Raw genomic sequence first — 15,205 nt, 5'->3', positions numbered from 1 at the left:
AATAGGATCGGGCCCAAGACCGAGCCCTGTGGCACTCCACTGATCACTTCGGAGGAGGTGCCGTTCACCACTACTCTTTGAAGCCTACCACCAAGCCAGTTCCCAACCCATTTCGTCAATGTGTCACCTAATCCTATAGTACTGTATATTGGTACTAGATCCTTGGTATGTGTCACATTAGGATAAAAACTTATATTGATAAATGTTGCACTGTGTGGCAAATTGTAACCTGTTAACTGTATATTATGTATGTTAATCTGTATTAAATAAATAAAGTTTCAATTGAAACTTTGGGCTAGATGCACCAAAGTCAGCGATCGTCACTAAACCTGTTGCTTTTACCGACCCAATGCACAAAATGGTCCACCGTGTGTTTTTCCCCTCGATTGCCCATTTTCCAATACAGCCATGCAAATTAGTCAAGTGACTGATGTACTAACATTGCTTGGCTATTCCCCCCCCCAAAAAAAGGGGGTTTAGCAATCGGAAAAACCAACAGGTCTAGCTAGACCTGTCGGTAATTGTGTTACCGACAGCCTTCCTGTTTTTCCCCCACTGCTGATGACAACCCTCTCTGCCAACAACCGACAAACGTGGCATAAGGGGAGAGTGTGGCACAGTGGTTAAAGCTACAGCTTCAGCAACCTGGGGTTGTGGGTTCAAACCCATGCTGCTCCTTGTGACCCTGAGCAAGTCACTTAATCCCACCATTGCCCCAGGTAGATTAGATAGATTGTGAGCCCACCAGGACAGACAGGGAAAAATGCTTGAGTACCTGAATAAATTCATGTAAACTGTTCTGAGCTGTCCTGGGAGAACGGTATAGAAAATTGAGGGATGCCCAATCCCTCCTGCCACGCAGAACACCCCGTGCCATGGCCCCCTCCCCCCACGCTAGGTACCCCTGAGCCACTGTCCCCCCAAACCCCTAAAAATGGCATGAGGGATGCTCACTTCCTGCTGCCATGCAGTACACCCCCATGCCATGGCCTCCCCTTGTGCCAGGCACCCCCAAGTCACTATCCCTCCCCCAAACCCCCAAAAATGGCAAGAGAGATGCCTACTCCCTCCTGCCACTGGATGCCCCCTCCCCTAAACCTTTTTAAAAGTTGGAAGCAGGAAGCCTACTGTGAGGCTCCTGCTTCGGGCCCACCATTACTAAGTGACAGGCCTTCCCCTCCCCAATGCATCATGTGATGCACATGGAGGGGCCAAATGCCCTGATTGGTTCAGTTGCCTAAGGCCCCTCCCAAGGGGAGGGTACTTATACATCTGAGCCAATCAGGTCTTAGCCCCCTCCCTATATCCAAGATACTGAGATAGGGGCCTAAGGCCGTGATTGGCTTGACCAACTGGCTTGACCAATCAGGGCTTTAGGCTCCTCCCTGAATATCCTGGATACATACGGCGAAAGCTAGCATTGCAAAGGGAGAGGTATAGCTAGTAGGAAAAAGGAGGTATTGATGCCTCTGTATAAGACTCTGGTGAGACCTCATTTAGAATATTGTGTACAATTCTGGAGGCCGCACCTTCAAAAAGATATAAAAAGGATGGAATCGGTCCAGAGGAAGGCTACTTTCAATGGAGAAAGTGTCACAGAGGTCTCAGTAGGCGACACATTGGCCTCCAGTGACCACAACATGGTATGGTTCAATCTTAGGAAAGGTTTCACTAAATCTACCACGCTGACCAAGGTCCTCAAATTCAAGGACACTAACTTCCAAGACATGGGTTCCTTTGTTCACCAGGCGCTACAAAGCCAAGCAAAAACCGATAGCGTGGAAGAAATGTGGTCGACTTTGAAAGCCACCATACAAGAAGCGACAATCCGCTATGTTAAATTAGTAAGTAAACGGCGAAGAAACAACAAGCCGCAATGGTTCACTGCAGAGATCTCAGACCTCATCAAGGAGAAGAAAAAAGCATTCATCTCTTACAAACAATCGGGGAAACAGGACTCTAGAGCAGACTACCTGACCAAGTCAAAACAGCAGTCAGGGAGGCTAAATTCCACATGGAGGAGTCTCTGGCAAAGAACATCCAGAAGAGAGATAAATCCTTCTTCAGGTATATCAGTGATAGAAGTAAAAACTCTGGCGGGATTGTACGTCTTAGGAAACCAAACGGAGACTATGTGGAAAAGGATTCCGAAAAAGCCCAGCTATTAAATGAATACTTCAGCTCAGTCTTCACCCGTGAAGCACCGGGGCTTGGCCCTCAGCTACAGACAAGGGCTGACTACGTTGACCCGTTTAGTAACTTCGAGTTTATGCCCAACAGTGTCTACGATGAGCTGTCAAAACTCAAGATTAACAAGGCAATGGGGCCTGACAACTTACACCCCAGGGTGCTTAGGGAGTTGAGTGATGTTTTGGCGGAGCCACTGTCAGCGCTCTTCAACCTCTCCCTTAGTACAGGCTGCGTCCCGCTGGACTGGAGGACGGCTAACGTCATTCCACTCCACAAGAAGGGCTCAAAGATGGAGACAGCAAACTACAGACCAGTGAGTCTAACATCAATAGTGAGCAAACTAATGGAAACTCTAATCAAACACCAATTGGATAAGATCCTGGATGAGGACAATCTACGGGACCCCCGTCAACATGGATTTACTAAGGGAAGATCATGCCAATCCAACCTGATCAGCTTCTTTGACTGGGTGACGGGGAAGCTGGATGTTGGGGAGTCCCTGGACATCGTGTACCTGGACTTTAGCAAAGCATTCGATAGCGTACCACACCGCAGGTTGCTGAGCAAGATGGGTTCTAAAGGATTAGGTGACACTTTGACGAAATGGATTAGGAACTGGCTTGGTGGTAGGCTTCAAAGGTTAGTGGTGAACGGCACCCCCTCAGAAATGACAGAGGTGATCAGTGGAGTGCTACAGGGCTCGGTCTTAGGCCTGACCCTATTCAACATCTTTATAAGAGACTTGGCAGAAGGGCTTCGAGGTAAAATAGCATTATTCGCTGATGACGCCAAACTAAGTAATGTAGTGAGCAAATGCACAACGGATGAAGATTCAATGCCCGACAACATGACGCACGACCTACTCCTACTGGAGCGCTGGTCTAGGACCTGGCAACTTAGCTTCAATGCCAAAAAATGCAAAGTCATGCACCTAGGCAACCATAATCCATACAAGACTTATACTCTTAATAGTGAGAACCTAACAAGAACGGTAGCAGAACGAGACTTTGGGGTGTTCGTCAGTGAGGACATGAAGGCTGCCAGTCAGGTAGAGCAGGCCTCATCCAAGGCAAGACAGATCCTAGGTTGCATACGCAGGGGTTTCGTCAGCCGGAAGCTGGAAGTCATTATGCCATTGTATAGACCCATGTTGAGGCCCCACCTGGAATACTGTGTGCAATTCTGGAGGCCACATTATCACAAAGATGTGCTGAGATTGGAGTCGGTTCAGAGAATGGCCACCCGGATGGTCTCGGGACTCAAAGATCTCCCGTACGAAGAACGGTTAGACAAACTGCAGCTATACTCGCTCGAGGAGCACAGAGAGAGGGGGACATGATCGAGACGTTCAAGTATCTCACGGGCCGCATCGAAGCGGAAGAAGATATCTTCTTTTTCAAGGGACCCACGGCAACAAGAGGACATCCGTGGAAAATCAGAGGTGGGAAACTACGAGGTGACACCAGGAAGTTCTTTTTCACTGAAAGGGTGGTTGATCGTTGGAATAGTCTTCCACTGCAGGTGATTGAGGCCAGCAGCGTGCCTGATTTTAAGGCCAAATGGGATCGACACGTGGGTTCTATTCACTAAGCAAAGGTAGGGGAGGATCATTAGGGTGGGCAGACTAGATGGGCCGTGGCCCTTATCTGCCGTCTATTTCTATGTCTCTATGTTACTAAAATGGTGTGTGGTCTTCGTCATAAGGCGTATGGGGACAAACTTAAAGATCTCAATCTGTATACTTTGGAGGAAAGGTGGGAGAGGGGAGATGTTTAATTACCTACATAATGTAAATGCACATGAGTCAAGTCTCTTTCATTTGAAAGGAAACTGCAATGAGAGGGCATAGGATAAAGTTAAGAGGTGATGGGCTCCAGAATAATCTAAGGAAATACTTTTTTCAGAAAGGGTGGTAGATGAATGGAACAGTCTCCCAGAAGAGGTGGTGGAGACAGAGACTGTGTCTGAATTCAAAAGAGTCTGGGATAGGCACGCGGGATCTCTCGGAGAGAGAAAGAGAGAATGGTGACTGTGGATGGGCAGACTGGATGGGCCATTTGGCCTTTTCCTGCCATCATATTTCTATCTTCTGCTGAATATTAGTGGTTAGCTAGCCAAATGCTCCTGTCTCGTCACATAGGGCTTAATTTCAGCTGGATTAATCCCTTGTGTGGTTTCAGCAACAGCCCTAACCTGGCCCCCAGGACAACCACACAGAGGGGTTAATCACTCTCCTAATATATGCCAAAATTATATTGTGGCAGCATTGGACACTGAGCTGCGAGATGCATCACCAGTCTATGGTAAGGAGCTGACGCAGCCAGAGGACTTTTAAATTACCAGTTCTTGTGACCATGTTGTCTTGTATGTCCAAGGATAAAGTGATTTTCTTGTGCTTGTTCTGAGTGGGGCTTCTGCGGCCTCCCAGGGCATGGATGATGGACTCCGGTGAGACTGGCAGTTTCCAAGGTTTCTCCCTTTTGCGCTGAGCTGCTGATAAAGTTGGGAAAGAGAGTGGTTAAACCTCTGTACAGTGCTCGGAAACTTTTGCAAAGTCAGTGGTATCTCTAGCACTCCTGCACTTCCTAGCTCTATGCCCCATTTCTATTTGTAACAGAGAGGTATTTTCAACAAGAAACGAACACATGAAGATAGCCATTACACTACTGTGCACATGTCCTCAGCTGGAAACTCAGACAGTAAGTTGGATATAGGAGGGCAGGAGAATAAGGGGAGAGTGTGGCACAGTGGTTAATGCTACAGCCTCAGCACCCTGAAGTTATGAGTTCAAACCTACACTACTCCTTGTGACCCTGGGCAAGTCACTTAATCCCCCCATTACCCCAGGTACATTACATAGATTGTGAGCCCACCAGAACAGACAGAGACAATGCTTGAGTACCTGAATAAATTCATGTAAACAGCTATCCCAGGACAAGCAGGCAGCCTATTCTCACATATGGGTGACGTCACCGACGGAGCCCGGATGCGGAAGCCTCGCAAGCAGACTTGCTTGTAGAAACTAGATGTTTCGAGTCAGACACACCGCACATGCGCGAGTGCCTTCCCGCCCAGCGCAGGGTGCATCTCCTCAGTTCTCCGTTTTTCACGGAGCCGAGAAGTCCGTCTTTGACTCTCTGCGTTTAACTTTGTTACTTCGTGCCTTCTCTTTCTGCTGTTTGTGTTTATTTTCTAGTGGATCAGCTATCTTTCTCTTCTTTTCTTCGTCAGATGGCTGCTGACCTGGACCTTCAATTGGATGCTGGTTCTAAATACTCTAAGGAGTATCTCGAAGTTATGCATCTTCCTTAACCTCCTGCAGAGTCACTTAAGCTTCCTCTTCATAAGCTTTTGTCTCAAACTTTTACACGATGCCTGGAGACTCCTTATGCAATTCCTGCTGTTGGACTCCAGGTATAAAACTCTACATTGCAAAGGATTTGAGAATTCGCAGTTATCTCGCCAATCCTTACTTGTGAAGGTCCCATCCATCCAAGGTTTATGCTACCGTTCCTCCTGGAAGGGAAGGAAAAACTATGGACAAGTTTGGACATCGCCTCTACTAAAATGCCATGATGTCCTCTAAAGTCCTCAATTACAATTTCCATTTTGTCACTTATTTCAAGTTCCTCATTGATCTTCTTCCTAAATTTCTCAGTTATCTAGATACTCTAAAGCACTTGGAATTTCAAGAAGTCATAGCTACTCTGTCACAACTCAGATTACATTTACTTCAGTCTTCTTATGATGCCTTTGAGTTGTCCGCCAGGGCGACTGCTTGTTCTGTAGCAATGAGCCACCTAGCCTGGCTTCACACCATTGACATGGAACCTAATCTTCAGGACCGCTTGGCTAATGTTCCTTGTGCAGGCAATGACCTCTTCGATGAATCTATCGAGTCAGCCACCATGAAATTGTCTGAACATGAAAAATCCTTTGCTTCTATTGTCAGACCAAAGCCCAAGCCAGCTCCTGCCAAGCCTGCACCCCTTCCTCCAATTTTCCAGAGGTGTTTTGCTCCAAGAGTGGCTCCTTATACTCGCCCTCCTCTCAAGAAACAGCAGAATCAGAAGCAACAGAAATTTCAACTAGAGAATGACACGGTGACAAAATTCATCACCATTCCCATCCCCGCGGATAACCGCGGGAAATAATCCTATGTCATTTTCTAGTGTCTATTTCAACCTCAATCCTTCTACACCTGCATTCTTTAAAGCAAAGCTTGCGGATCAGTGGTTGTGGCCATTCATACTCTGATTCTTCCCTCTCTCCTTAAAGAATGACATGAAGATGGTTTCCCGCGGTTATCCGCGGGGACGGGGACGGTGATGAATTTTGTCACCGTGTCATTCTCTAATCTCAACCTTCTGCTGCACCTAAGGCTACGCAGCCTTTTTGACTGTTTAACACAGAGCATAACCTCCACCATTCTGTCTCTGACCTATCTTCCCCCTATTGGAGGTTGTCTCCATCATTTTTACCACCAATGGGAGACCATCACTTCTGACCTCTGGCTGCTGTCAATCATCAGGGAAGGATACTTCGAGTGGAAGAAATTCTGGCAAAAAACATTAAAAAGGGGGACAAATCCTTCTTCAGGTATATTAGTGACAGAAAAAGGAACACAGGCGGGATAGTACGCCTTAGAAGACCGGACGGAAGTTACGTGGAAGCAGATTCCGATAAAGCCAAACTACTGAATGAATACTTCTGCTCAGTCTTCACCTGTGAGGCACCGGGACACGGTCCGCAGTTGAAGGCAACACAAAGCACAGAAGACCCGTTTCAGAATTTTGAATTCACACCAGGTGAAGTTTACAGTGAACTGGCAAGACTCAAGGTGAACAAAGCCATGGGACCACACAATTTGCACCCAAGAGTGCTCAGAGAATTGAGCGATGTCCTGGCGAAACCGTTGGCTGAGCTATTCAATCTCTCCCTAAGTAAGGGGAAAGTTCCCCTGGACTGGAAATTAGCTAATGTTGTTCCTCTGCATAAAAAGGGTTGCAGGGCAGAGGCTGCGAATTATAGACCGGTGAGTCTCACATCAATAGTGTGCAAACTCATGGAAACACTAATTAAAAGCAAATTGGACACGATCTTGAATGAAGGGAATCTTCGGGATCCCAGTCAGCATGGATTCACCAAGGGTAGGTCCTGCCAATCCAATCTCATCAGCTTCTTTGACTGGGTAACAAGAAAGTTGGACTTGGGAGAGTCTTTGGACGTCGTGTACCTGGACTTCAGGAAAGCTTTTGACAGTGTCCCACACCGCAGGCTGCTAAGCAAGATGGAATCGATGGGGTTAGGAGAGACACTAACTGCATGGGTCAATGATTGGCTGAGTGGCAGACTTCAGAGGGTGGTGGTTAATGGTACCCTCTCTAAAACATCGGAGGTGACCAGTGGAGTGCCGCAGGGCTTGGTCCTGGGTCCACTCCTTTTCAACATATTCATAGGGGATCTGACTCAAGGGCTTCAATGTAAAATAACACTATTCGCCGATGACGCCAAACTATGTAATATAGTAAGTGAATGCAGTTTACAGAATTATATGGCGCAGGACCTGCTTACATTGGAAAGTTGGTCCTCAACCTGGCAGCTAGGCTTCAATGCTAAGAAATGTAAGGTCATGCACCTCGGAAGCGGAAATCCATGCAGGATGTACTTCTTGAACGGAGAAACTTTAACTAGGACTTCAGCAGAACGAGATTTAGGAGTAATCATCAGTGCAGACATGAAAACTGCCAATCAAGTGGAGAAGGCTTCATCTAAGGCAAGGCAGATATTGGGTTGTATCAATAGAAGTTTCGTCAGCCGAAAGCCTGAAGTCATAATGCCATTGTACAGGGCCATGGTGAGACCTCATCTGGAGTACTGTGTGCAATTCTGGAGGACACATTACAGTAAAGATGTGCGCAGAATTGAATCGGTTCAACGGACGGCCACCAGGATGATCTCGGGGCTCAAGGGTCTCTCGTACGAAGAGAGACTGAACAAATTGCAGCTCTACACTCTTGAGGAACGTAGGGAGAGGGGAGACATGATCGAAACATTTAAGTACCTCACGGGACGTGTCGAAGTGGAAGATGATATTTTCTTTCTCAAGGGACCCTCGGCCACAAGAGGGCACCCGCTCAAACTCAGGGGCGGAAAATTTCATGGCGACACCAGAAAGTATTTCTTCACAGAGAGAGTGGTTGATCATTGGAACAAGCTTCCAGTGCAGGTGATCGAGGCAGACAGCGTGCCAGACTTTAAGAATAAATGGGATACCCATGTGGGATCCCTACGAGGGTCAAGATAAGGAAATTGGGTCATTAGGGCATAGACAGGGGGTGGGTAAGCAGAGTGGGCAGACTTGATGGGCTGTAGCCCTTTTCTGCCGTCATCTTCTATGTTTCTATGTATGTTTCTATGATACTCTCTTCCTTCCAGTCCATCCCAGACCGCCCTTCTTTTTCAGGAAGCTCAAGCTCTGCTTTGTCTCCATGCCATCGAACCAGTTCCTTTGGAACAGCAGAACAGGGAGTTTTACTCCCGTTACTTCCTTGTTTCAAAGAAGACGGGCGATCTGCCACCCATTCTGGATCTCAGGGCTCTCAACAAATTTTTAGTCAAGGAAAAACTTTGAATATTGTCCCTGGCATCCCTTTATCCCCTTCTCGATCAGAACGACTGGTTATGCTCTCTGGATCTTAAGGTGGCCTATACTCATATTCCCATTCATCCGGCCTCCTGGCAATATCTCAGATTTCGGATGGGGAATCTGCATTATCAATACAGAGTGCTGCACTTTGGCCTGGCTTCCTCTCCCAGAGTATTTACCAAGTGCCTGGTAGTGGTAGCAGCAGCTCTAAGGAACCATGGTCTTCAGGTATTTCCCTATCTAGATGACTGGCTCATCAAAGATTCAACATCTCAGGGGATTATTGTAGCGACCCAACGGATTACGTGGTTCCTACAAAGTTTGAAATTCGAAATCAACTTTCCCAAATCACAACTTCAACCCTCTAAGAATCTACAATTCATAGGAGCTGTTCTGGACACTATCCAACTCAGAGCATTCCTTCCACAACCACGTCTAGAAGCTCTCCTTCAACTCTGTCATACAGTGTCTTCCCGCTCTTCCATCTCAGCGAGACACATGATGGTGCTACTGGGTCACATGGCCTCCATAGTACACGTGACTCCTTTTGCCAGACTTCACCTCAGAATTCCTCAGTGGACGCAGGTTTGCCACCCACTTTCTCGACACATTGCAGTCACTCCTTCATTGAGACAGTCTCTCCGCTGGTGGATGCTCTCTTCCAATCTCTCCAGAGGCTTGCTGTTTCAAACGCCCCCCCCCTCATCAGAAGGTCCTCACAACAGATTCCTCGACCTACGCTTGGGGCGCTCATCTCGATGGACTCCGTACTCAAAGCCACTGGACCAGTACGGATCGTCAGTGTCACATCAATCTGTTGGAACTCAGAGCGATCTTCATGGCTCTCAAAGCTTTTCAACATCTTCTTCATGACCAGGTAGTCCTCATTCCAACAGACAACCAAGTCGCCATGTACTATGTCAACAAACAGGGAGGGACAGGATCTTCCTCCCTTTGTCAAGAAGCTCTGAAGGTTTGAGACTGGGCAATTTGCCACAACACCTTCCTTAAAGCTGTCTACATCCAAGGGGCGAAAAATTGCTTGGCGGACAACTTGAGTCATCTTCTTCAATCTCACAAATGGACACTTCTTTCCTCGCCTCTTCATCACATTTTTTCACAGCAGGGAACACCTCAGAAAGATCTCTTTGCAGCTCCCCACAACCAAAAACTGCCTCAATTCTGCTCCAGGATATATTCTCCTCATCACCTCAAGGCAGATGCTTTTCTTCTGGAATGGACGAATCTCTTCCTGTACGCATTCCCTCCATTCCCTCTCATTCTCAAGACTCTGATCAAGTTGAAGAATGATCATGCCACCATGATTCTGATTGCTCCTCGGTGGCCGAGACAACCTTGGTACTCCCTTCTACTTCAACTCAGCAGCAGGGAGCCATTTCTTCTATCAGTTTTTCCATCTCTGCTCACACAGAGTCAGGGATCTCTGCTTCATCCCAACCTGCAGTCTCTACACCTGACAGCTTGGTACCTCTCAACATAACTCCTTTTTTTTTTTTTAGTTCAAAAGTTTTATTGAAGATTTTGAAATACAGTGAACACAATAGAAAAAATACAGGCCAAACATGTAACCTTAAACAAAAACTTAACGAGAAACTGAATAGCAAAGAATCTATAGATCACATATTGAAGGAGATCTATAAGAGCGAGTAGAAAGAGGAAAAAAATAAGAAAAGAGGAAGAGGGGATAGAGAAATAAAGATGAGAGAGAAGAATGGCGAAGGGCAGATGTGGTCCCTCTCCACAAAAGAGGAAGTAAGGAAGAAGTAGGGAATTACAGGCTGGTAAGTATGACTTCTGTGGTAAGCAAATTAATGGAAACACTTTTAAAACAGAGAATGGTGAAGTTTCTGTAATCCTGTGGATTACAGGACTGGAGGCAACAAGGATTCCCGAGAAGTACGTCTTGTCGGAGAAATCTGATCAATTTCTATGACTGAGTGACCAGAGAATTGGATAGAGGAGGTGTGGTAGATGTGGTGTATTTAGATTTTAGCAAAGCCTTTGACAGTGTTCCACACAGACGTCTAATAAATAAACTGAGTGCCCTTGGGATGGGGCCCAAAGTGACGGGCTGGGTCAAGAACTGGTTGAGTGGAAGGTGACAGAGGGTAGTGATCAATGGAGATTGCTCTGAGGAAAGGGATGTTACCAGTGGTGTGCCTCAGGGTTCTGTTCTTGGACCTGTTGTTTTTAACATTTTTATGTTTAAATAATATTGCTGAAGGGTTGTTGGGTAAGATTTGCCTCTTTGAGGATGATACCAAAATCTGCAATAGAGTAGACACTCGGATGGTATGAATAAGAACATAAGAAGTTGCCCCCACTGAGTCAGACCAGAGGTCCATCTTGCTCAGCGGTCCGCTCCCGCGGCGGCCCATCAGGCCTAGTGCCTGAACAGTGGTCCCTGATTAATTTTGTAACTTACCTCTAATCCCATCCCTATAATCTACCTCTACTCTTAGAGGTCTTTGGCAGCTAAAATTTAATGCTAAGAAATGCAAAGTCATGCATTTGGGTTGCATAAACCAGCTGGAAAATCCTCGATGAGGGTAAAGACGCATTGCTGGTTCTATTAGTCCCGAGTGCTGCCTTTGATACTATTGATCACTCACTTCTCCTATCCAGACTACACTCCATCGGAATCCATGATGTCAAACTGGCATGGTTCTCCTCCTTCTTAAAAGAAAGATTTCGGAAAGTACTACTAGGACCCTCCTTATCAGAACCAAAACCTCTCTGCTATGGAGTACCCCAGGCTGCATAGTTATCCCCACTCCTCTTCAACCTGTACGTCAAACCAGTACTCGACATTGCAGAAAAATATCAAATCAAAATCCACTCTTATGCAGACAACATACAGCTCTACCTCCCCCTAGGTCAACATCAAGACATACAAATCAAAAAATTTCATTGCTGCCTAACTGAAATAAAGAACTGGATGACTGCAAACAAACTACAGCTCAACGCATCAAAAACTGAACTTCTCTGGATACACAAGGATTCCTGCACATACCCCTGCCCATCCCTCTCCTGGGGAAATATTTAAGAACATAAGAAGTTGCCTCCACTGAGTCAGACCAGAGGTCCATCGCGCCCATCAGGTCCATGACCTGTGAAGTGGTTTCTGAGCATTTCTATAACCTACCTTTACTTCTATCTGTACCTCTCAATCCCCTTATCCTTTAGGAACCTATCTAAACCTTCCTTGAACCCCTGTAATGTGCTCTGGCCTATCACAGCCTCCGGAAGCGCATTCCATACGTCCACCACCCTCTGGGTAAAAAAGAACTTCCTAGCATTTGTTCTAAACTTGTCCCCTTTCAACTTCTCCGAGTGACCCCTTGTACTTGTGGTTTCCCACAGCCTGAAGAATCTGTCCCTGTCTACCTTCTCTATGCCCTTCAGGATTTTGAAGGTTTCTATCATGTCTCCTCTAAGTCTCCGCTTTTCCAGGGAGAACAGCCCCAGCATTTTTAACCTGTCAGCATATGAAAAGTTTTCCATACCTTTTATCAGTTTAGTCGCTCTTCTCTGGACCCCTTCAAGTACTGCCATGTCCTTCTTGAGGTACAGCGACCAGTACTGGATTCCAGATGTGGGCGCACCATTGCACGATACAGCGGCAAGATGACTTCCTTCGTCCTGGTTGTGATACCCTTTTTAATGATACACAACATTCTGTTCGCTTTCTTTGAGGCTGTCGCACACTGTCCGATGCTTTCAATGTGGTGTCCACCATCACCCCCAGGTCTCTTTCAAGGTTGCTCACCCCTAGCAATGATCCCCCTATTTTGTAGCTGAACATCGGGTTCTTTTTCCCTACATGCATGACCTTGCATTTCTCTATGTTGAAACTCATTTGCCACTTTTTTGCCCACTCTTCCAGTCTCTTTAGGTCCCTTTGCAGGTCTTCACAGTCTTCCGTGGTTCTAACCCTGCTGCAGAGTTTGGTGTCATCAGCAAATTTAATAACCTCACATTTCGTCCCCATCACCAGGTCGTTAATAAATATATTGAACAGGAGTGGTCCTTGTGGAACTCCGCTCGTGACCCATTGCCAGTCTGAGTAATGGCCCTTTACTCCAACCCTCTTGTTTCCTGCCTGCCAGCCAGTGTTTGATCCATCTGTGGACATCCCCTTGTACCCCATGGCTCCACAGCTTCTTAAGGAGTTGTTCGTGAGGTACCTTGTCAAAGGCTTTTTGGAAGTCAAGGTAAATGATGTCTATGGATTTCCCTTTATCCATCTGGCTGTTTATTCCCTCAAAGAAGTACAGTAAGTTCGTGAGGCACGATCTTCCCTTGCAGAAGCCGTGCTGGCTCGCCTTCAGTTGTCCATTGTTTCCTATGTGTTCGCAGATTGTGTCCTTAACCAGTGCTTCCATCATCTTTCTCCTTAAAGCCAAAGACAAGGTCCGCAGCCTGGGAGTGATTCTCGACTCAAACCTGTCACTCTCAGATCATGTATCAAAATTAGTGTCTTCATGTTTCTATTACCTATGCCAGCTAAAGTGCATCCGTGCTTACTTTTCAGAGAACGATTTTGACCAGCGACTATATGCGTTTGTGTTATCCCGCTTAGATTATTGCAACACGCTACTAGTAGGCTTACCCGCAAAAACCATCTCCAAGGCTTGCAAAACGCTGCAATCCAACTCCTGAAAAACCTGGGCTTCCGCGACCATGTCACCCCTGCACTAAAATTCATGCACTGGCTGCCTATCTGAAAATGATGCGCCTTTAAAGCCCTAGTTCTAGCTTTCAAAACATTCCACAAGATGACACCTAGATACATAGCATCAAAACTACAAATTTATGTCTCCAACTGATCACTGAGATCCCAAGCAGAAAAACGGCAAGCCATTCCACCCGGACGCTCACTTACATCTGAAACAGCCCAGAAACACTCATTCCCATTTCATACCCAGATTATGGCACATCATCCTCCATCTGTCAGATCTTTAAACAGTCTATGGAACTTCAGGAAGGCCTTGAAAACCTTCCTCTTTATAAACCCAGCTCCTTAGCTTACATCTGCATCCCTGACTGACCCTTACGGCGGTCCACCGGACCAAAAACCCACCATACTTCAATGACGCACAAACCTACAAAACTATTTTACCTTATGTTAGGCTATGTCCATATGGAAAATGATGTAATTTAAACCACCATAGGCTATGTCTCTTTGGAAAATGCTGCAATTTTTAAACACCCTATGTCTACTAAGTCTATATTCCCAAATCTGTATATTATGACCATACTGTAAAAGCTGAAATTTATACCTCTCTGTACACCAAGTTTGTTTTTCCCACCAAAGTTTGTCCTGCTTATACTGTGAATGTCCTCTTGTAACCCGTTCTGGGCTCCTTGGGAGGACGGGCTAAATAAATGAACAAATTTTTTTTTTAAAATGTGCATGATGGAAGAGCGGGACTTGGGTGTGATTGCATGTGATAATCTTAAGGTGGCCAAACAGGTTGAAAAGGTGACAGTGAAAGCTAGAAGGATGCTAGGTTGCATAGGGAGAGATATGGTCAGTAGGAAAAAGGAGGTATTGATGCCTCTGTATAAGACTCTGGTGAGACCTCATTTAGAATATTGTGTACAATTCTGGAGGCCACACCTTCAGAAAGATATAAAAAGGATGGAGTCGGTCCAGAGGAAGGCTACTAAAATGGTACGTGGTCTTCATCATGTGGCATATGGGGATAGACTTAAAGATCTCAATATATACTATGGAGGAAAGACGGGAGAGGGGAGATATGAAAGAGATGTTTAAATACCTACATGATGTAAATGCCCAAGAGTCAAGTCTCTTTCATTTGAAAGGAAACTCTGCAATGAGAGGGCATATGATGAAGTTAAGAGGTTATAGGCTCAGGAGTAATCAAAGGAAATACTTTTTCACAGAAAAAGTAGTTGCGTGGAACAGTCTCCTGGAAGAGGAGTGGAGACAGAGACTGTCTAAAATCAAAAGGGCCTGGGATAGGCACGTGGGATCTCTCGGAGAAAGAGATAATGGTTACTGCGGATGAGCAGACTAGATGGACCATTTGGCCTTTATCTGCCATCATCTTTCTATGTTTCTATGTTATTGTATTTCCTTTCTACTGAACCTTTTGTTTGTAGATTGCAAAGCACTGAGATCTAGGCAATAGGCCTATGTGGTAGAGCAAGTTTTTAATAAGCCATAAACCACATTGCACATTCTGAAACATGACTGGAACATTAAAACCTGCAAAAAAAATGCAATGGTGCTGTTTTGCAGTAAAAGCAGAGTCCTGGGTCCAAAACAAATTGTCTCATGTGCAAAATTTTCTTCTGGAAGAGAAGCTGCGCACTTCT

General features: G+C 46.0%; 1 protein-coding gene across 6 annotated transcripts in view; it reads right to left on the bottom strand.

The window, feature by feature from the left end:
- BTBD16 (BTB domain containing 16) overlaps positions 1-15,205 on the bottom strand; it is a 141,602-nt gene that overhangs the window by 91,538 nt on the left and 34,859 nt on the right. For 4 of the 6 annotated variants that reach the window (XM_033942722.1, XM_033942727.1, XM_033942728.1 and 1 more), the window contains exon 6: positions 4,531-4,683. In XM_033942722.1, coding sequence (XP_033798613.1) covers positions 4,531-4,683 — 153 coding nt within the window. The remainder of the gene's footprint in view (positions 1-4,530; positions 4,684-15,205) is intronic. The other 2 variants (XM_033942723.1, XM_033942725.1) reach the window with 1 other exon arrangement.

This window comes from Geotrypetes seraphini, chromosome 4 (assembly GCF_902459505.1).
Source record: "Geotrypetes seraphini chromosome 4, aGeoSer1.1, whole genome shotgun sequence".
NCBI classification, from domain to species: Eukaryota; Metazoa; Chordata; class Amphibia; order Gymnophiona; family Dermophiidae; genus Geotrypetes; species Geotrypetes seraphini.
Note: the sequence above shows the minus strand (reverse complement) of the source record. Positions and strands in the feature narration are given on the sequence as shown.